The sequence below is a fragment of the Podarcis vaucheri genome, assembly GCF_965113315.1.
Source record: "Podarcis vaucheri genome assembly, chromosome: 10".
Classification (NCBI taxonomy): domain Eukaryota; kingdom Metazoa; phylum Chordata; class Lepidosauria; order Squamata; family Lacertidae; genus Podarcis; species Podarcis vaucheri.
Genome location: NC_138748.1, coordinates 60,547,257 through 60,570,992, shown reverse-complemented (window position 1 = coordinate 60,570,992; position 23,736 = coordinate 60,547,257). Strand labels below are relative to the sequence as shown.

General features: G+C 40.1%; 1 protein-coding gene across 24 annotated transcripts in view; it reads right to left on the bottom strand.

Annotated features, from left to right (window-relative positions):
* PLEKHA5 (pleckstrin homology domain containing A5) overlaps nt 1-23,736 on the bottom strand; it is a 174,392-nt gene that overhangs the window by 18,395 nt on the left and 132,261 nt on the right. For 5 of the 24 annotated variants that reach the window (XM_082238750.1, XM_082238771.1, XM_082238758.1 and 2 more), the window contains 6 exons: nt 19,041-19,505; nt 13,348-13,816; nt 11,271-11,357; nt 7,226-7,345; nt 6,387-6,440; nt 2,903-2,983 (listed from right to left, as the gene is read on the bottom strand). In XM_082238750.1, the coding sequence (XP_082094876.1) occupies nt 2,903-2,983; nt 6,387-6,440; nt 7,226-7,345; nt 11,271-11,357; nt 13,348-13,816; nt 19,041-19,505 (1,276 nt within the window). Of the gene's footprint in view, nt 1-2,902; nt 3,052-6,386; nt 6,441-7,225; nt 7,346-11,270; nt 11,358-13,347; nt 13,817-19,040; nt 19,506-23,736 lie in introns of those variants that run through there. The other 19 variants (XM_082238765.1, XM_082238756.1, XM_082238769.1 and 16 more) reach the window with 15 other exon arrangements.

Below are 23,736 nucleotides of genomic sequence, written 5' to 3'. Positions count from 1 at the left end.
CCATCACCAACTATAGCAGTGGCTTTGGGTGACTGAAGGTTTCTCAAAAAGTTTCTCAAAACACACACCAGAGGCCACCATTATGATTGAGGCATGACATTTAGCGAAGTTGACAGGGGCAATTTCCCCACTCTTTAATCCAAAATAGGTTTCACATCACATGACAATAAAAGCTCATCAGAAAACAGTTTCTGCTTAACTGCTCAGGCTGAACACCAGAGCACTAACTCAGGGCCCAGCGCCATCTAGTGCCCCAGCACCTGCACTGCCTATACGACCTCACAATTTAATTCAAGTTTCTCTTCATTTATCACAGATTTCTCTCTCTCTCTCTCTCTCTCTGGTACTCAAGAAGAAGTGAAATTTATTACGGATAGCTATGTATAATACATACTGAATTCTGCTGCTGAAATCTTATTTTTAAAAAGTTACCCTATGTGTGCAGGAGCTTTGGCTCGTTATGACTTAAAAACTCACAAAGCACAAAGCCTGAGGGCCTTAAAATTGTTTTAGCAGCTTGGGGAAGGACGAATAATAGTACAAAGCCTCTGTGAGCTTGTGGACTCAGCACACGTAAGACTTGCAGCTACTACACAACTCACAGTTCTAATGAGGATGGAAGCTGACAGGCATTTTTCAAGGTTGCTGCTTAAAGTATCATCCATATGGAGCTGGTCCTCTGTAGGCTCCAACCCTGAAAAGAGCACTACCAAGCCCCATTTCCGCAGGCTTTCCAAGCAGTTGTGGAAGTATAACTCTGGGAACATCAGGCTAGGACTGGCTAAACACAGTTTGTTGCCTGGGACAAAGCCAAGATGACAACCACCCATTCCAACTCCATGTGCAAAGGTAAACTGAACTGGCAACTTCACGAACAGATGTTTGAAAATCCATTGAATTGTTTCTATAAGACACCACAGAAAACTCTGGCATGTGAATAGGGAGTTGTATGTGGATTGAAAACGTTGATAAAGATGCAAAGGATTTGCTCAGAAAAAGGATTTTAAGCAGTACCTGCTCTGACACAGACCCACCCACCCAATATGCCCGTTTCTATCGCAAATCTTTCATTAAATAGTTCAGCTATTTTAAATCCCATGGAAACATTTCAGAATTTAAGGCCAGTGATTCAGTACAGGATGAGCTTCTCCAAGCCGCCATCTGCATATCCCTAATTATATATTTGATATTAATGAACATGACATGTTGGAAGACTATTTCTTCAAGCTGTTTTTTTTTAAATAAACGCAAGATTAAAAGCTGTGAAAACAACACTTCCCACCTGTGCTCTCAATTCCATTAGGCCTCAAAGGCTTTCTCTAGGTACCATGCATCCTTGAATGATCAGGCAGTTCAGCCTTCAAGACCTTCCAGAGTCAAACTATCAAGTATGGTGCTAACTCAGTGTAAAATGATGAACCAATTCTAGTCCTTCCAACCTAATGAAAAGCAAAACCAAATAATTAGGTAGCTAAAAAATTGATAACAACTCTGCACTTCAAGGGCACCTCATTTCTTTTTTCATTCCAAGCTGCAGAACTTTCCTTAGAGACGCTAGTTTCAATTTGGCAGATAAATCTGAATACCAATTTGGCTAGTGAGTCTCAGCCAAGTAGCAGATAACGAAGCCAGCGTTCACCCTTCATTTTCAGTAATACTGCATGCTGTCCCCCCCCCCTAACTTATGTAATAATTCACAGATGGAAGCAGGGGAGAAAGCATGTTAACTTAAAAGTTAACAAAGCACATGTTTGAGCAAGATTGTAGTGGCACAAAAAGCATTTCATTACACAATTTCTACTCACAGCAGATGCCACACTGTTCTCTGAAGTGGCACAATTTTTTTGCCTACGTTGGCAAGGTTACCAAGTCTTGCCCCAAGAGGGAGACTGTGTCTTTTATCAGCTGCTTATTCGGCAGACATTTGACAGATGCAGGTTCTCCCATCATAGCTGCAGTGACAGAAGCTGCATCTTCCCAAGTTCTCAGTTCAAGCTGTGATTAAAGGAAAAGGAATGCCCTCCCCGGGAAAGGCAGCAGCAACCTTATGCACTGGTCAAAGCTCAAACTAGGGCTAACTTTGGACTAGAAGCTAGAGAGCCTCTGAGTTCATAGGCTGAAAAAAATAATGCCATTACTCGGAAAAACAACATAATGCCAAACATTTTATTTGGTACGTGGTGAAAAACCTGTTGACAGCCATATGACGTTTAGGATAAAATTCTTCCACAAATTGATTTCTAACGGACAAGTTGATGTTATATTTCCATTCAGCACATTTCCCCTCCAAATATTTTATCATGACTTGATACTGACTTTGTTTGCTGTGACTTTCTGAACACACTGCCCTTAAGAGCTATAGCCCCCAGATCAAAATTATTTTGATCCTTTTTAACTCCCAAGGGCAAAACAAAGCAGCTGTCCAGGAACCTACAACAATTAGTAAATTCATTCCTAAAATGAGAAGCTGCCAGAAATGACAAGGTAAACATTGCTGTCATGCTTTAGTGTTAAACCAAAATGAAGTCGTTCCTTCAACGGAAAAAGAAATAAACAAAAGAAAATGAATCGCATAGATCCATGCTATGACAAATGTTGGAAGCTTGTTGGCAATTTTATGAATTTACTGAATTAACCTACAAAAAACAGCAATTTGCCAAATATTCTGAAACAGAGAAAGTTATCCAAAGGGATACACTCAATACTCATTGACAAGTACGTTCAGCAAAGCCATGCTAACAATATTGCAGCATTTTATAAAACACAGATGACTTGTGGTTTTCCAAAACAAATAGGAGGAACACCAATGTTATGGGTAAACTGGAGGGGACAACCAAAAACTGTCACTGAGGAAAAATTTGCAATGATAAAAAGCAATTTCATTCACTATCCAAGACCTTACTTGATGGTACAGTTGTGGTCTTAGCGCCGAGTTCTCAATCATAGTGTGAACCATGATGATTAAAGGTTCATTCTCTTTCATCTATTTCAAATCAGGAGGAGCATACAGCAAACATCAGTTTACAGCACGGCTAGATTTGAAAGACGACACTGTAAATATAGCCTCTACTTTAATTATTTTCTGTTAGTGCAGCAGTTCATATTTCCTCTCATGTTTAAGCAAAGATGTACATTTGAAAAGCCTGCTATGGCCAAACTAGAGTACCTACAACCCATATTAAGTTTAAAGTAATTATTACCAATAAGCATTTCAGACGTTTCTCTAAATAACTCAAGCTGAAAATGTTCAATCATCTTTAACAAATGGATATGATGGACAAAGGGCTAGCCTCATTAAATAAACCACCCACACACATTATCAGATTTACAGCATAAATAACACATTAACTATCTTAGGGATAGTTGCACACCATTAACTCTGGGCAAAAGGGAAGTTTCTGGGGCAAATCCTCGCTGTCAACATGGGGACTGGATACTGGGAAGAAGGTTGAGTTTAGTCCAGATTTTTCTCAACTTGATAATCATTTTATGGAGAGTAGTAACCTTGACCCATGTATATTATTATTTTCCTGAACACCTGTGTTGGGTCAGTCCAAAGCTATGGCACAACATGTAAACAGATGAATAGCGAACAAGCCAAATCTTAGTCCAAGTTGTAGACCGAGGCAGTCACAAACAATTGTGCTTGTTACAACTTTTCACAGTGTGAACTGCAATAATGTAAGCCTTCCTAGACAGTGAGTACTCATTTGTCAATGTTTTATTTTGAAATACTTTATGATCTGCAATATAACACCATAACATTGATAACATACAGCAACTATATTTACCAACTTCTAATACCTATCTTTTACAGTATAATAATTTTCAAGAGAAGCAGAGTTTCTGAACATCTACTTTTCATTTCAGTAGAACTTGTTAAGTCCCATTTAAATGAAATGCTTGGAGAACTAAGCCTTTAAAGGCTTCAGTTCAACTAAAAGGGTGTATATACATTTTATCAAGGAAATACACAGGTTATATCATACATACAGTACTGTCTTAAGCAGTTTGTGGGTGGCCCTTAACAAAGAACCTGCTCACCTGCCTATTTAGGGAGGTGGTTTCTCATGCAGGTCACATGGCAAACATAAAACCTGACACTCAATATGTGGCACAAGATGATAGGGACCAGAGTGGAAATAGTGTGAGGACTACAGTGGAGGTCCACATTTTATGATGTGATTAGACTTTGCTGTGGACTCATCTACAGCACAGTGTATATTTCCCCAACCTAACTGCACTCCAGATGTTTTGGATCACAACTCCCAATATCCCTCCCCGTTGGCCAAGTTGAAGTCCAAAATATCTCAAGGGCTTGGGGAAGGATAGAATGGCAGACCAGCAGTTATTTCCATTTTCCATCTGCGTGTAAGGAATGCGACTCAAGGGTTGCTTTTTTAATCATTATAGACAGAGTCCACATCCTATAGAAATGATGGGATACTGCTTAAAAGCACGGTGTTAAGCATCTTACAGGCAACACTAGATTATAAACTTCTGAACAGGACTGTATTGAATAGGAGAGCTTTTGATTCTTGAGAATTCCATATGCTGAGAATTCTCCTGCAAACAAATAGCCTCTGGAGGTTAAATTGTAGTTAAACAGTTTGCCTGGTTCACTACAATTTAACTATCCCAAGCATAGGCTAGATTAGCATTTTCTAATAAATTTAGTCTATAAGTACTGCTGATGGTCATAAGCTGCTACAGTGGTGCCTCGCAAGATGAAAAGAATCCGTTCCGCGAGTCTCTTCGTCTTGCGGTTTTTTCGTCTTGCGAAGCAAGCCCATTAGCGGCTTAGCGGATCAGCTGATAAGCGGCTTAGCGGATCAGCTGTTAAGCGGCTTAGGATCAGCTGATAAGCAGCTTAGCAGCTTGGGGAAAAGGGGGGGGGAGGAAAAAACCCCCGCAGGAACTCGCAAGACATTTTCGTCTTGCGAAGCAAGCCCATAGGAAATTCGTTTTGTGAAGCGCCTCCAAAACAGAAAACCCTTTCGTCTAGCGGGTTTTCCGTCTTGCGAGGCATTCGTCTTGTGGGGCACCACTGTACACTAGCAGAATGAAAAACAATGCCCTTTGTAAGAATATCCATAGGCGGTACTAAAATCTTCCATGATCAAATATTCAAGGGCCCAGAAATGTCACCTTTTTTGGCTCAGAACTGCACTTAGAGTCAGAGACAGAACTGAATATAAATCTATGCACTGTCATGCTTGAATATTTCAGTCTGCCCAAAGATGAATACAAATCCAGCATCTCAGATTTTGCTTTTATATTAAATTACACATCAACTGTACATTTAACTCTGATTCAGCAGTATCAGCTAGATAACAAGTCCAAGTGGCGGGCAGATAGAATCAGTTTGTGATTTATCATTAAACATGACTATTGTAACCTGGTTAAAATGAACTCAGGGATACTTCTGAATTTCCTATCAGAATGTATGATTAAACCCAGGGTCCACTCTCTCCTAATCCCTAGTCATGTAGTAAAAGAAAATAGGATTCCTTATCAAATACAATTTTATCCTTCTGCATATGAGAGTGGTATAAAACAGAGAATCAGTCAAAGACCAACCAATTATGTCTAGATCAAAAAATAAAATTAAAAAGGAAGAGATTGGGTGTTGGCAGCAGCTCATAAAAACAGGAAATGGTGCCATGTGCCAGCACAAGTGGATGATGCACCCCACTTTGTGCTACTGCTTGATGGGAAGCACTTCATCCTCAGCACAGCTGCCATGGACTGAGTTGTAAATGCGCTGCATTATTAGTGGTGTGTCAAGTGAATACATGCTCTCATTTCAGGATGCAGATAAAGGGAACTGAGAAAATCTAAAGAACTCCGAATTCCTGTGCCAACAACTCAGCAGGCGCACAAAATAATGGGCAGATATGCAGTTTTCAAGTTCTGTGCAAAGGTTTCTTGAAGTATTCCTCCTCCTCCTGACACCCAAAAAAGATGGCTATGACGGAAGTATATCCTTGTTCATTACATTAACTGTTTGTATATATTTAGACTTTGACTGCAGAGATGAGGCAGACAAAAGCCAGGTATAGCTATTGTGATAAACACTATATTTTTAGGATTATTTTTAAAATATTCATTTTGCACTTCACATTAACAATGTCGTGTAAATAACTGAACCCATTCAAATATTGGACCCCATTTTATTTTAGCAGACAAGCTGCAGCATTAGGAGAAAGAGTATGAATGGCACAGAACAATGACCTTAGCATATAAATTGTGCTATCTGCACTTGGAGAAACATTTTCACCATCTGCCCTGAGACAATTTTAAATGAGACAGTACCATTTAAAAGTTTAAATGATAAAAAATAGTGTCAACATCAGATATATACAAGAATAAGCTATGAATCCCACCTGATGATCCAAATATATGGCATTCCTTTGAAGGTGATGAGAAAGAATCTCATTCTAGCAAGCAGCATTCAAAGAGGAAGGAGAGAAGAAAAGGACAGATATGAAGATGTGGAAAAGGTCAGTCAGAAAAGAAAGAGAACTACAAATTCTAATTTCAACCTTTAGATTATATTGTCATATTAATCCAAGCGAGAATTACATTGAATTCTGGGTCTTCCTAGAATTTGCATTAGCATATTTTGAAAAGCCAATCAATACTCCAATGACAGAAGGAAGCAAAATTATAACCAAACATCTGCTTTTGAAAAGTAATAAAGCATTAGTTTGCAATTGCAGATTTAGTAATATTAGCCGCACAAACAACTTCTTGACATTAAAACAAAATTAAGAAAAACCACCATGGTCATGTTGAATTTACACAGACAACTATAAACCCTTTGATACATTTGTGTGCATTTTCTGCTTCTAAATGCTTATTATAAATCATTTCAAAGATGAGAAAACAAAACGAAATGGTTATGGTAGATCATATTTATCACCACCCTTACCTACTTGGGCTTCATATTTGTGTGTAATCTGCGTAACTTGCAAAATTTCAGACTCAATTAAAGTGAAATGTATTTGAACGCATTCCTATTTTTTGTTGTTGCAATGTATTCAACATCCACACTAGAACTCAAAGGGTTAATAGCAGACCACCACAGATGCCAGGAAAACAATGACGCTCTAAAAAGCTACATTAGAGGAGATTGGCACCAATGGTACAATGCAAGCTTGGATTAATGAATGGCTAAGAATAAGTGAAGATGGCACATGACAAACATCACTTCATAGCTGACCTTTGGGCTGCTGGCCTCAAGTTTTAGTTGCATGAGTTGTGCTAATGTGTGTTCCCGGATACTACTCAGTTCGGCTTGCTGCCTTCTCAGCTTTATAAGCAGCAGCGTGAGCTCCTCTGGCTGAAGGAGTATCGTATGAGAAGCCAAAGAGTGGAAAATAGGTTAATCATTATCTTGCACAAGACTTCAGATATATACTTGTGTTTGATAATGCTGGATATCATGCTACATCTAAACTGTGTGAACCTCTTCAAAATAAAAGGGAACCAACAATGTCCGCCAACAGAATACAACTAAACTAAGAGGAGGTGAAAAGAGCTTTAAAACCGCGAAGCTTTTGAAACTCATGGTAATAACTTCTACACACAAAGGCTAGCAATATTATGCGAAGGGAGGAGGAAAAACGCACCACGGTCACGAAATATAGAGGATGGGTATACTCAAGTTTTCCTTGGTAAGTTTTAAAAGAATTGGATAGCAACAGAAACTACAGTATCTGAAACAAGGAAGAGTCTTGTAGCACCTGAGTAATTTATTCAAATGCTGGCCAAAGAAAAAAAACAAAGAATGAAATATTAAAAACACACATACAACTTTTACTAAAAGTATGCATTGTAAAAATACACTGTCAAAGTTTGTAGATCCAAAACACAACACACTTTCTGTTTTTTTCTCCTTTAATGGAATCACAGCAGGTTTTTTTGAGAGACTATTTCCCAAACACATCTAAGATTCTTCAACACAATTATACATGCTAGAACTTGAAGGTTGAATAGGAAGATCCAAATGCTTGAGAATCAAGGAAGAATTAAACTACAGTAATACCATTAGCCCAAGCCAAATATATTCTGAGGGAACTCCATGCTACTGACCAAAAAGCCTGCACTCACACAAAGGAAGGAGACTACGGAATTTAAACCAAAGCAACTATTGTATAAATATATTTAATTTCTTAACTAATATAGGGTTTTATCCAATTGTGTCCATCTTCTGATGGAAGGCTTTTATCTGATCCACCAACACTTCTGTAGACTAAAAAGGGGCGAGCTTGACGTTCACAAAGCTCCCTTTCCTCCTGCAGCCCCCTCCCATGCCACCTACCACACTAAGATCCCCCTAACCCTCTGGGGCAGTTTTTAAGGAAGCTCGGGGCTGAAGAGTAAATAGGAAATAAGCAAATAATAAAATAAAATGTTGCCTCTGCTCACTTCCATTAATGGAAGCATCTGCTAGCTGAACTAAGGAGGCCTCCATCAGTGGAAGGACGCAATTGGATGCAACCCAGAGTCAGTCCTCCATGTTGTTCTGATTTGTCTTGCTACTGATATCTGTAGCAGAGAGCCATCCTAGTTCTTGAAAGAAATTGCACAGGGATGGGGAATCTGTGGCCCTCCTGATGTTTAGCAGCTCCCATAAGTTCCAACCAGCATGGCCACTAGTCAAGGATGATGGGAAGTGGAGTCAACATCTGGAAGACCATGGGTTCCCCACTCCTGTCTTAGGAGTACACTTTTTATCTCATCCAAATTTAACACTTGACTAAATCTTCATAACTTATATGCGATCTTCCCAACCCCCAAAGCAGTCTCTCTTTGTTGTACAGGCTTTCCTTGGCTCCCACTCAACCTGCACTCTGACCTCAGCCTTCCATAGACAGCTCCTTCTACAATGACCATGTCTATTTAATTTTCTGAACAAAGCACCTTTGCAGTGGAACCCTTCACTGTAATTTATTCTTATGTATTCCTAATGCAGGGGTGGGAAACTGGTGGCATGTGGACCAGTCACAGTGGCTTTTCATTCAGCTCACCATCATTTTGCAGCAGTGGTGAACAAAGGACCGCATCCTGTAATTGGAGCATTCCTTACTTGCTTTGGGCATCCTACAAGCAGGGCCTGAGCACAAAAGCACTCTCTCCACCTGTGATTTTCAGGAATTAGTATTCAGAAGCATGCTGCCTCCAACTATGGAGGTAGAACAGATCTATCACAGTTAGTAGCTGCTGCTACCATTATCCTCCATGAATTTGTCTAATTGTCTTTTAAAGCTATCCAAGTTGGTGGCCATCACTGCTCTTTTGTGGAAGTGGATTCCCTAGGTTTAACTATGGTGATGCTCTGCCTACTTCTCTCTTCTGAAGCAAGTGCACAGTGAAGATCCTCACTAAAAGCAACATGAAGCAACTAAAACCATTGACATTTGTACATTGTTTGTATGTAAACGACGTAAACAAAGCAATTTCTACTGAACAAAAGTATGAGTTGTGCGTCACTCAGCCCACTTTGGGCTCTGACCCTACCCACCTCTGAATGCAACTTCCAATGTGATTCTCAGGCAGAAATTTGTTTCCTAACTCTATCCTACTATATTAAGGTAAAGGGACCCCTGACCATTAGCTCCAGTCGTGACTGACTCTGGGGTTGTGGCGCTCATCTTGCTTTATTGGCCGAGGGAGCCGGCGTACAGCTTCTGGGTCATGTGGCCAGCATGACTAAGCCGCTTCTGGTGAACCAGAGCAGCGCACGGAAACACCGTTTACCTTCCCGCTGGAGCGGTACCTACTTATCTACTCACACTTTGACATGCTTTCGAACTGCTAGGTTGGCAGGACCAGAGACTGAGCAACGGGAGCTCACCCCGTCACGGGGATTCAAACCGCCGACCTTCTGATCAGCAAGTCCTAGGCTCTGTGGTTTAACCCACAGCGCCACCCGCGTCCCAGATCCTAATATATTACTTGCTAGTAAATCCCAAAGATTCATGCCCTGAGTTCTTAACAGTTCCTGAAATCTGAGCTTAACTTATGATTCAGATACTGACACATATATCAGAAGCTCTCTCATAATGATAAAGAAACCAATTATGTAAAGCATCTTTTTTGTCATGAGATGTAAAATGGAGCGATTTGCTTTGCACATTCAGCTGTTCATGTGAAAGACCTAGGAGAGTTCTATCACATGCACAAAAATGTTCTGAGCCATGGACTGTTCCATTTAGGTCATGGAAATGTTACACTACTCACGTGGAACATTCTTTAACATATAAAACGATAGGTCAGGTCTATTATTCAGGCATCCACATCACTGGGGCCCCACAGAGTTCTTGAAGAGGGCTTCAACTGTGATGCTTTAGGTGAGCCACATAATCAGAAATCCTGAATTATATATTACAAGTAATGAACTGAAAGTATTCCTTGGCTACAGCTATAGTTTAAGCAACTGGCAGTGTTAAATGAATTCCAGCAGAGGGAGCAAGAAAATTTCCTATATTCAAGAGCTAACAGGTTTCATAATGATTAACCTACACTCCCCTAATACAGTATATACTCATTAGTGTTTCACTTGGAAAAACATTATTTACTAAGAAATGAGGGGGAAGAGAAATCGCCTGGAAGAAATTAAGGTTTCAGCTAGTAAAAGTGGTCATATTTGAGTTAAAGGTCTCTCAAAAATGTTTGCTCAAATCTATAATCCCTCATCTAAACCTTAGGTATTGAATGGTAAAATACTTTTAATGATGTGAATAAAAATGTGCAATTAGTGGATGGATAGTTTCTTTTCATAAGGCAGCACAATGTATAATAAACTGCCTGCAGCACCAAATTTCCTAGTTAACTGCGACTTCCATTCTGCAGCAATGAAAAGCTCTGGTAATTGGTATTTCCCCTCCACAACTGAATTAACAACTTAATGGTAGGTCAATTTGTGAAATGAAGAACAATAAAATCGTAAATGTGCCTTGCTGTTGCTCTAGAGATATTTAAAATGAAATACTTACATGGCTCAAAAAGACAAATTATTCACAGATAGGAATTGCATAGTACAAATAGCATTTGAATTAAAAGGTTATCTGATTACTCTTGCAAAATTTAATGCAGCATCCAAATAGATTTAAACTGTTTAGAAGGAAAACCTCAATTTAATGATAAAACAAACTGCATTTAACACAGATTCTATAACTAAAGTAGTCACTGTGCTACGTGTTGTATTTTATAGGTTGTTCTTAAATAAAAAATGATGGGCTAAATATAAAAATGCCACTCACCGTTTTGCCTTGCAAGCTCTGGGGAGTAATAGGCTGTACACTCAGACCTGCTGGCATCGACCTTCTGTCAGGCACAAAGACATGCTGCTTTGGGGAAAAAACAAAACCGTGCACATATAATTCGGGGTGCCTGTCAAAGCTTTTCAAACCAAAGGTTAAATGTTGTGTTTTAAGTATGATTTTCCAAGTCAACTTAGGGTTTATGAAAGGTGTCTAAAGTGAAGGTTCTGGTTAATAACGTGCCAGCAGAAATACACTAAATCACCACACTTTCAGCTTGAACCTTGCAAATGTCAAAATGCCCTCGAAGGTCCAAAAAGCACCAACTACAACTAATAAGGTATTCCATTCACTAAAGTTTGTACCATTAAGTGCTCCTAATTAACTGCTTTTAAAAAAGACATTGAGTGCTCTCCAATAAGCCACTATGTCCAGAAACTAAAGTAGGACACGTTTATACACATTCATGCACTGAATAAATGACATGTTTTGTCCTAATTCTTGGCACAGCTGCTTTTTTAGAAACAGGCACATACACAGCTCCTTTCCATCATATGTTCTTAAGACTCTCCTGTGATTTTAGAACAATATACAACACAATGCAGCCAGTAAGTGTGAAGCTGGGGGTAGAAAAATGTTGCACAAGGAAACATTCTTAAGGGAAGCTTCTCAAATAGCAGTACTTTCAAGGATAAAGATGTTCAAGCACAAAATAAATACACTCCATATATGCAAAGAATGGCAAATGCACATAATATCTGCTCCTTGTCCTATTTGTACACATGGAAGAAGTGAATGGGAGAAGATAATGAAATATTAAAACATTTGGGGCTATTTAGTTTAGGGGGAAAAATGAGTCAGGAGGGGCAAAATTATGCATGGTATGGAAAGTTTTTCTCCCTTTCTCATAATACGAGTGTCTAAGGCCATCCAATGAAGCTGAATGTTGGAAGGCTCGGGCCAAATAAAAGAAAATACTTCTTCACACTGTGCATAGTTAAACTATGGAATCTGCCACCACAAGAGGCAGTAATGGCCATAACCTTGGATAGCTTTAGAAGAGAATTAGACAAATTCATGTAGGAAAAGGCTATCAATGAATAGTAGCCACAATGCCCATGTTTTCTCCCCTTCACTGTTCCAAGTAGTATGACCCTGAATACCAGTTTCTGGAATCACAAGTGGGAGAGCATTGTTGCACTTAGGTCCTACTTGCGGGTTTAGCATAGGCTTTTGGTTGGCCCCTGTGAGAATAGGAAGCTGGATTAGAAGGGCCTTTGGCCTGATCCAGCAAGGCTCTTATGCTAATGGTGAAGTGGTTGAATGGGTGGGACCTACACAACAGATGTGAAGTTTGTTATTTTATTTGTTTGTTGCATCTATATAGTGCACATAAAACTTTGTTCTCTGGGCAGTTTACAAGCCCATTAAAAAAAAATCTTAAGATGGTCCCATCACTGAAAAGGCCTTCTCCCTAGTGACTGCCTGCCCCGCTTCATTAGATGGGGCAATGTGAGAAAGGGCATCAAATGAAGATCTCAAGCAAGGACTTCTCAAGGGTCAGAGTTCTGTCACAGACATGCTAACTGCTCAGGTGAGGTGGGAGGCTTAGCTGGGTCCTTTCGACAAGCAGCTGTTTATTTGGGAACATCCCATGCCATTTTTCTGGAAAAAGAGGTGCCGAAACTCACAATGAACACCTCCTTTGTTCTCTTATAATGGCAATGGCGCCCACCTGAGAGGTGCTAGAACTGAGTTCTGCCTGAAAAAAAGCCCCAGGAACATCTCATGTCAGATGAAGCATGTGAAACAGAAAGACTTTATCTTTCAACCCACACTTAAGATGTTCTACTCCCGTTAACTCCTAGTGCAATTTTCTCAATTATATGCTAGTTCTCTGTATCACAGAGAGAACTAGCATATAAATCAGAGCTAACTGGATGTTTTTAACCCGAAGCTTTATATTTGGTATTTCTTTTGTGAGCCGCCCAATATCAATACATGATGGAAAGACTAGTTCCAAGTTATACATTTTATAGCACATAGTAACTAAAGTAAAACAATAAAAGCATCTCACCTTTGTATGATGTGGTCTATGCCTGCGGTCAATTGTTACATCACCTCTTTGCACTGGTGAGGACACTTCTGATCTGTAGTTCCTCTGAGGTGAGTATCCTTGGAAACCTGCTATCGAACCATGGGAAGGTGATGTGGGAATCAAATGCATTGTTTGATCAGATATATTAATCATGGTTTTGGGACTACTTAAAGTACCGTGTCTAGTAAGCGTTGTTTGCTTATTGTAAAACTGCCGCTGCTGCCACTCATAGAGTTGCCACATGGTGTCGTCTCGCATAGATCTTCTTTTGTCTTCAGTTGGCAGTGATCCAAGGGACTTGTCATAAATAGAGGGTGTCACACTGCAGAGGCTTTCCGGCCTGGTTTTGGTATTTCTTGGCAGAGTTCGATAACCTTCTGGATATCGAGGTACAATTTGGGGTCGATGGCTTGGCATGTTTCTTGGCAATGTCTGATATGAAATTATGCTGAAACAAGAATCCTCCTTCAGTAACTCTAAGTAGGCACCGGAATAAACAACATTTAGTTTTCTTCTCTAGTCTATCTTGAGGGTAACAAATAATTATTGTAACCCCCCCTTTTTTTGCTAAGGCCACATCTGTTGTGGCTGAGCAGTCAAACTCTCAACAAGCCACTTGTTTTAAGTAATAGACTGTTTTTTAGTTGTATCATGGATTTATCGGTATCCAAGGAAAACCATCTATGCACTCATCCCTGAAAGAGGTAGCGGAGATTCCCCTGGTGCCACAGAAGGGATCGCCCACACAATAGTGGGAATAAGATGGGGGAAGCCTATGAGCTCCTTGGAGGAAAGCTGGGTTACAGGCAGCCAAAATACACAATTTCCCATATGTACGGTGAAAAGGAGTATTCACATTGTTGGGGACTCTGCAAATCCCATAGCTACTGGTCTAGGGGAAAATGATCAGTTCCATTGCCCTACTGCTTAGATGGAAACTAACACTGCAGAAGCCATGCTTCCTCATGGTGCTTCATACATAGGTATGCATATATGTTTAAGGGAAACAATTGTCCTGGCAACCACAACAAGAAGAGGGAAGAAAAAAATGCAGAAATGCAGAGGCCTTATCTACCTGTAGTCAATCTATGGAGGATGCAAAGCCATAAAAATGAGTCTTCTCCAGTTAAACATATGCAATGTCTGGCTTTGCTAATCTCTCCTAAGGTTTACCAGCTTCCTTCTATCTGCTTCCCCTTTTATACTATGGGCTACATTGCACATATCTTAGTTTTAAGGACAATTTTTTTCTTTCCCAGTATACAACTTAATAACCATGATATCCTCCTTCAGAATTATGGTGTGGTGAACTAGTTTTATGGAACAGTTGGCCATCTGAGGCCAATACATGACCTGTTCAATTAATTATATATTTTCAAATTGGCCAAAAGCTCCAGTCCATTTGATTCATTTCCACCTTATTATAGCTTCATGCGAAGGCAGTGCACTGGGAATGCTTGCAGGTAAGTGTGTGGGGTGTGTGTGTGTGTGTGTGTGTGTGTGTATGAAAAAAAAACCTGAGGGTGACTAAGAATAATTTTTGTGTGAGAGGAGTAAAACAAATTTCTGTGCTCGCTAGCAGCTTAGAGGGTGTCATGTTCTTTCATTCTAAGTCTCACACCTTGCTCCCATTGGTCGATCTTGGGATTCTAGTAAAACACAAAGTAGATTCCACAAGGCTGAACACTGCCTTCCCCTGCTGTACAGCCCCAGGCATTTAAAGTACTTTAAAGGGAGTTGTTTGGAACACTGAAAACTGAATTGAGGCTATGCAGAGGCAGGATAAAGACAGTTGCAATATTGCTATTATTTCTTAAAAGGGATGCATTATCTGCTACTTGCCTTGAGGCAACTGCTAATCACCATAGGCAACCAAGTGAGAGTGACAATTTGCAGGCTTAGATAGGAGAGGGAGTAAGAAAGAGGTCTTCCAACCTAATTTCTACTATTTATATTTGTGCTCCTGAATTTGACTTCCTTTCATTACATTGCCCTGAGTACTGTGCTTTAAAGGTTTACTATCCTAGCAGTATGTTCAAAGAGAATGGAAATTATTTGTTCCAAAGCAGTAAATAATGACATAAACCCCGCCGTCTCTCTTTTACAAATTAACTTCAAACAAAGCCATCATTTCTAAGTATATGACCTGTGTTAACAATTTCATCCATATTTAACTAACAATATGTTCTCCCTGATCAAGAGGATTTGGCTCCTGCCAGTTAATAATGTTTTGTAAATAGCTTCTGCTGTTATAAAACTCCTACAATGGAATGAGTTTGTTTGGGAATATAGCCAATGTAATGATACCATGACAAAACCTTTAAAAAGAATTCAAATTGGGATAGATTCATGGTTCCTATGCCTGTTTACATTGAAAACAAAACCATTTAATGCAAACATGTGATGAAATGTAAAATATTCCACTCCTACCCCTTCTTTCTGGGAATACTCGATCCATACTATTATATACCTTGAGTGGTACACATTTAGCACTGTGTCCTAGAATGAACATAATGTTTCTGATCACATAATCATGGTTTGGAGAATGGGACTGCGCTGTGCACTTGTGCTTTTCCTCCTTCCCCCTCACACATTAATTTACTTTTTCAAAGTCAACGATAGTGCAGAGTTATGCTTTTTATTCATAGATCCCAATTTTCCATGTATGGGTTGTCCCCCCTCCAAATGTCATTATCAAATTTTGTTTATATGCATGCATACCCTTCCTTAAGCTACATATACTTTGCCATGTGTAACACATAAATTAAAACCCCACTAAAACTGGGAGGAAAACTTAACATGGTTACAGCTGGAGGAGGAAGCTGGGAGGTACAATAAAAATGTGTAAAATGGGTTAAGAAATACATTCTAAAAATCTCAGGGCACCTCTGTGCAGACTTAGTTTTATAAAAAATTTAAATAGCCATAGCTCTATTTGAGTGACTATTGGATCCAGGATAAAGGATACCCATCACTATGTTAAAGAACATTAAGCCAACTAAGTTCCGAAGTGCGGAAGTCAAAATAAAGCCAAATCAAGTAATATCCCAAGAAAATGACCAATATAACTCACACTGTTGTCTTCTCCTCAGGTGCAATCATAACTGAAGTTTGAAATCTCAAACACTTCTTAGCGCCTTTCATTACCTCATCAAAGTGATATTTCAAGTACAAGTCACATTTAAAGAAGTGGGGACAGGCAATGTTTTGCTTGACCTATCACATGTGACTGCTCTTCCCAAAGCAAACAATGGAACCAGAGTCTTTGCTCAAGTTGGGAGCTGGGAGTTAGAGAAGAAGGTGGGATACTGTGGTGCCACTTCTAGATACTCAAGTGGAATGCTGGAGTGCAATATTTTATAATAAAAAAACTGAGCAACGAGGACTAGGCACTGCTGTTCAGATTCCTGCCAAGGGTTTGCTGTCATGCAGAACCACAATTTCACATCTTAATACTACTTAGTGGTGTCAATCATTTAGTCACAGCATTAAAACTCTCTAAACAAGTATTGGAAATGCACTGTTGGTATTGTAAAACTTCAACTTTTAACACATCTACAGTATAAAAAGACACATGCCTGCTTTGAACATTACGATCAGCCAAGCCATGACTTCACACATATGTGCATATTCTGGGGGAAGAAGTCTGCAGCTGTTTTGCTCATCCACGGTCGTTTTGCTGATGCATCAAACTGAGCCTAATTGAGTTTGTGGTTTAGGCTTCCCGTACAAACAATAAGCTGTAAACCATGGGATGAACCCTGGTTACAGTTCATACTTAATCCAGACAGAAGTAAACCACAAGCCTCGGTCTTGATGGCACCCTAAGACAAACTATGGCCTAGATCAGTGTAGCTTAGGAACGAAGAAGCTGCAAACTTCCTTTCGGGAGTCTGCACATTTGTGCTTGGACTTCACTCAGTTTAGCATGATGTGTGAGCCAAGCCATTGCTTGTAATTTGAAAGAGACCTAATGACTGCATTTTGATGATCATATCTTGACTTAATTAACAGAGTTATGGAAAAAACCTTGTGCACCAACATACCGTCACACTACTCCTCCCTTCACAGATGCTGGGAAATGAGTCAAGAATGATGGTTTTTGGCTTCTGAACAAGCGAGGGTATGAAACCATATTTTAAAGATGGCTTCTGAATTCTGGCTTATTTGGAACCCACTAACCATATTTCAGCTATAGCATGAAATTACAGATAACTGATTGCTCCCTGACTTGCTTTCTCACTCACACAAAGGGAGGGAAAAAAGCTTCTTTGTGTGAGGGAATTAGATTTATTCATACATTGGTTTATTAAACTTAGTTGATCAACAGTATTTTCTGCTACAAAAATATAAGGAAAAAGGCTATTCAACATTTTAATCATTGCCTTGCTGAACTGAGAGAGGAGTGTAAATAAGTTTGCAACAGAGCTATGCAACTTAAAACAGTTTTTTTAAAAAAAAAAACAAAAACCACAAATGTTGTAACCCATTCTGGGACCTGCTGGTGAACAGCAGGTAATAAATTTAATGTTGATGATAGTGATGATGATAATAATAAGCTCAGCATGGAAATGCATGATTTTCATGGAAGAAGTCCAACTCCCAGCATCATCAGCAAGTTTGTGAAATACTTCTGAGACCACGAAGAGCTCCTAACCGAGCTACTGGTATTAAGATGAGATACAAGAAGAAGAAGAAGAGTTTGGACTTGATATCCCACCTTTCACTTCCCTTAAGGAATCTCCAAGTGGCTAACAATCTCCTTGTCCCTTCCTCCCCCACAACAAACACTCTGTGAGGTGAGTGGGGCTGAGAGACTTCAGAGAAGTGGGACTGGCCCAAGGTCACCCAGCAGCTGCATGTGGAGGAGCGGGGAAGCGAACCCGGTTCACCAGATTACGAGTCTACCACTCTTAACCACTACACCACACTGGCTTAATAGTTTAATAGTTGCAACAGGGAAAGTCTTCTGATGACTGGTTCCACTTTTGCTTCTTAATGAAAGAAAGAAATCTAGAATGAAGAGTGGGACAGAGCAGTAGATAAACAGGGAATCGGCCAGGGATACCCAAAGTTGTGCTCTCCAGATAGACTAGAACTCCTATCAGCCCCAATCAGAATGGGCCAATAATCAAGGATGGTGGACGCTTTAGTCCAGTAACATCTGGAGGGCACCTTCTTGTTTGAAGGCAGCCCTGTTTAGGGAAGCTTTGATTGTTTAACAGACCACTGTATTTTAACATTTTGTTGGAAGCCGCCCAGAGTGGCTGGGGAAACCCAGCCGGACGGGCGGGGTATAAATAATAATTTTTATTTTTATTATTATTATTATTATTATTATTATTATTATTATTATTATTATTATTATTATTATTATTGTCTGCCCTTGGAACAGCCATTCTGCGAAAAATGCCCAACTTTTTACATATGATTGTTACCAGAAGTCTATAGGACTTTAGGACAGAGTGCAATATAAATCAAGATAAATTTAAGTTCTAGATAGGCCTTGAGATGCTGTTTGAAATCCTATATTTTAGCAACAGAGGCAATATAGGATCATTTCAGGAATCCTTTGGCGCTTCAACTAAGATTTTACTGCAGCATTAAACAGGGTCACAGTATACACTGAGACTAAGAAGTCAGGATTGGCAAATAATTCTGAAATTACTTACCCTCTTGTTTCTTCATCTTGCCCCTTTCCTCTCTGTATTTTAATCCATTGTTCCAGCTGAAGCATTGAATTAGTTCTCTGTATAACACGTTCAGATTCTATGTGTGAGTGAATGGTGTTGTGATGGATTCCATCTCCAGAGTCTCCTAGAATAAGGTTGACAGCTTTCTCTGACCCATTTAAATGAATTGGCCTGTAGTGTCCCGATGGAACTGTGTTTGCTGGCAAAGTCCCATACTCTGACCCCAAAGGATTCAGTTTTACGCTGTTGATTTTTGTTAAAGGTCTATCACGCCCAACTTTTTGAAATCCATATTTTTCTGCTTCTAAGGCCTTTTTGTCTTCCATTTTGCTCACTTCTTTGTTCCGCTGATTATTCTGTGCCTCTGGTTTAATTAGCACTCTGTGGTTTGCAATATTATTCACTTCACGAGGTGGTGTGTTTTCAGCAGTCATCTTGTCTGCTCTAAAAAAAGGAAGAAATACACACTGGAGAACAACATCACTAGAAATATGCCGAAACAGGTACACTTGGGTGTGTTTAGTAAGCAGCATGCAATTTCTTTAGTCTTAGAATCATAGAGTTGGAAGGGATCCTGAGGGTCATCCAATCCAAACTCTTGCAACTTATGCAGCACTTACAAGATAGGCAGTCATATAGGGTACAAGATTACAGACCTCAACAAAAGTACTGAACTTTGAACCCACACTGATATATATTGTACTCTCTTAACAAAGGAAAGAAGTGAAGAGAACAAGGGATGATCCTGAACACTCTTTTGCCTAAGCATGATGAGAGATCAGGACTGTGTCTACCTCTGCTACCCATCACTGAGCTCCTGCCCAGCTCTATACTTGCTGGATGTCCAGACATGAGCATCAACTCCCCATGTCTATAGCCTCCTTTACAGGTTACTTGCATGAAGGGGCAATGTTCATAGAGAGGGGCATGAGGATCCACCATTGGCCCTATCCCAATAATGAGCAGCCTGCCCCAACCTTGCCCTTGATGTCCATGCATTAGGCACAAACATTTTCAACAGAAAAGCCTACATGAATAAATCTCTATGTGTATGACCAGGACTCCAACTCCCATGCATATAGACATCTATGTCTGGGGTGGGGCCAACAGCACACGCCCGTTGCCCCGAGCATTTCTATATATTGTGTGAGAGGAGCTTATATGCAATACACATGCAACACACAATCTCACACTGTGCAATCAGCATCACATAACATGATATTATATGCCTTGGATTTTGACAAAATGAATCCAGAAGGGCTCCTATATTTAACATATGGGATAGGGCATGCCAGCGTTTAATATTTATTTATTACATTTGTATGCTGCACAATAGATCAAGGATTGTATCCAATGCTGGATATCACCAGAATTGATAGAACTGACATGACTTCCCATTCCCCTTCTTTCCCCATGCATCCCCAATATCTCATCTAGCGAGTCCTGCAACACCCTGGAGAAGATTTTCAGGGTGTGTAGGGGTGGAATGCTAAGTTCTGTTGCAGACATGGAAGTCTCTTGTATGAACAGAATTGCAGCATTGGATGAAACCCTAGAAAGCAACACCAAAGATCAAGAACAGAAATCTCAGCAACAGACTGAACACAGCAGAGATAAAGTAATTGGTGATATCCCATGCTAGTCTTAATTCATTCCAAATAACATTATTGTACTAGCCATTGGCCATGCCAAATCTGAATCAAAAATAAATACAACCAAAAGGAGTGTTGCGCCACAAATAATGGCCTCTATTTAGATCTCTGTGTCTCCCTTACAGTTCACTGCTATATTGTCCAGGGTCTTCTTTCTGATCTTTTTGGCCGCCAAAGCAAAAAGGGTGACTTTATGAATCAATGAAGCATTTATATAGCTAAGAAACCACAGAATCTTCTCTACTGGGGAGAGACATCTTTCCTGTGCGGATGGTAGGGTGAGAAACCGCCTCCTGAGTCAAATGTATAGTGGGCAATATAGTAAATAGTGCAGCCTGTGGTTGCCCACATATACAGAGTCTGTCTTCGTATGGCACCCTGTTATATTGTCCATCAAGGACTGCAGAGGGCATAGCTTGAAAATGCAGCTCAGTAAAAGCAAATCTAGGGACGCGGGTGGCGCTGTGGGTAAAACCTCAGCGCCTAGGACTTGCTGATCGTCAGGTCGGCGGTTCGAATCCCCGCGGTGGGGTGCGCTCCCGTCGCTCGGTCCCAGCGCCTGCCAACCTAGCAGTTCGAAAGCACCCCCGGGTGCAAGTAGATAAATAGGGACTGCTTACTAGCGGGAAGGTAAACGTGCAGCTTGTCATGCTGGCCACGTGACCCGGAAGTGTCTTCGGACAGCGCTGGCCCCCGGCCTCTTAAGTGAGATGGGCGCACAACCCCAGAGTCGGACACGACTGGCCTGTACGGGCAGGGGTACCTTTACCTTTACCTTAAAAGCAAATCTAAGTGAGGCTGGCCAGACATTGGGCAGTTTTTAGAAGGGGAATAGTCATAATTCAGAACAGACTCATTGACATCAGTGGTCTTAAGCCTACTGATTTCTATGGGTCTACTCGATCACTTATGTTGGACATCACCCACTGTCTTAGAGATGCAGCACTAGAAGAAACTACTACTACTTAAATTCTGTGTTTGATATAACTATTAACACAGGGAACAGCCCCAACTGCAGTATTCAATCTGACAGCTATGAAAGGGGATAAAAATTTGAAGGCAAAATTTTCAGACTTCATAGTGTTGAAAAAGCGCACTTTGACTTCTTTTTAGCACTTAAAGCCTCTGAAATCCTCATTAATTTCAAGCCATCTTTTGTGATGGAGCAATATACAGAGCTGTCTAGCTCCTGGACCTCCTGTGCTAGACATTCAGTAGATAAAGGGAAATATTATCCTATTTTAAACTTTACATGGTCACTGACATCATCAATTTGCTTCATTTGGCAAGTTTCATGTCAGTTATTCATCTTTGGGAAAACACTTGTGGCTTCTATAATTACAGTGGGGAAAATATCTGCTGACTTGAACTGTGGTGTAAAATAATTGTATTTATCAGAAACAGTAACAGCTGCACTGTTAGCATATTTACCCTGAATTTACCCATTCAGATGTTGGCAGATCCACTGCTCTTATTAAATTTTAGAGGCTTGCTTTCGCCACCATCCCACTTTTTCTTTCATTCTCGTCTTCCAACTAGTATACTGCATTTAAGTAGGCCAATCCTCTCTCCAGTCCCAGTCCCACAACCTGCTAGGTTCTCCCTCTCTCCCACCAATCTATTTTACTCACATACATTGTGTCAGCTGGCTCCTCCTTTCTGCTTAAAATTTCAATCTTGTTGTTCCTACTTTTGAAACACCTTCCTCCTCCTAAGAAATCCTGCATTCAGCTCCTGATTTCATCTCCTTTACATTTTGGTCATGTTCTTATCTTCCAAGTCTGTTCTGCCTGTTCTTTATATCTTATTTCACTTTCACTCCTTCCCCTTGAGATCTAGGACACTGCCCTTTTTCTGGTTCTCCTGTTATAACTGCTAATTGTTGTCCTGTACCTTTTCATCTTTCCCAATCTCCGTAGGAATCCATCAGAGCTCTCAACAATTTTCATATCTGCTAAAGTCTCAGCTACCATCTTCAAGTGGATTACGTTTTTCCTAAACTAATCTCTCACCTTGCCCAATCCCACTGAACTGTCAAGTCAATTGTTCTTCCTAGCTGCCTGACATTTCAAAAATAATATGGGTATGAAGACAAGTATATTTATGCTCCAACTCTCTCCTCTCCTGTTGCCACTGTTATTTCCACTTCTCATTCACTGAGGGGGGGGGGGCAATCTTTACCTGTCACCAGATACATTCTCCCACTTCATTACTGGCCAAAGTTAATCTCTAACGAATTGTTTTCAAATGTCCTGCCTTCAATTAACCCTTTTCACACAGACTCATTCATCTATTGAGAAATCCTGGTGGCAAGGATTTGCTGGTGGTTTTAACCTAATTAGCACCACACTCTCTACCCCCCCATACTGCCTATTCTAGCAAGCCTGCCTGTTGGTAGGTCTGCTTAATGTCTTTAGCTACTATTGCCTCCCCCAAATATTAAGGGAACATTATCATTCATCTAGCCTTATCAAGAAGCACCATGGATTCTGACCACATGGAATCTCTCTCCCACCTTACTTCCAATTTGAAATGCTAACCTTACTGCAGCGCAACACTTTACTCACCATCAACACAACTTCATTCATGCTTTTCTAACTGGCTTTTTTCAAGCTTTTTCTTTTACAGCCTGAGGAGTCTTATTGGTCCAAGTTACTGGGGAGGGCGGGGTGAATGCCCACTGCCAATGCTATAGTTTTTTTAGAGTAGGTAGGGAGGACTTGAGTTTCCAAACAAATTAAATTCTCTTCCCCTAAACTTTCCAATGCCTAGGTGATGATTTATTTGTTTATACAGTGCTATATCATATAAATATCAAAACAATGTAGAACAGTATCTATACATAATAAGAACACACAGATATTAAAAATCAAAGATCATGATTTGCTTAAAGCTGTCAGGTAACCAATGGTAACCAGTGTTCTATTCCATTTTGAAGCATTTTGAAATAATCCCCACCCCAAAAGGATTCATGGAACAAGCCCCTGTTTGGGGACCCTGATTTTATCTCATCTTAAAGTCTA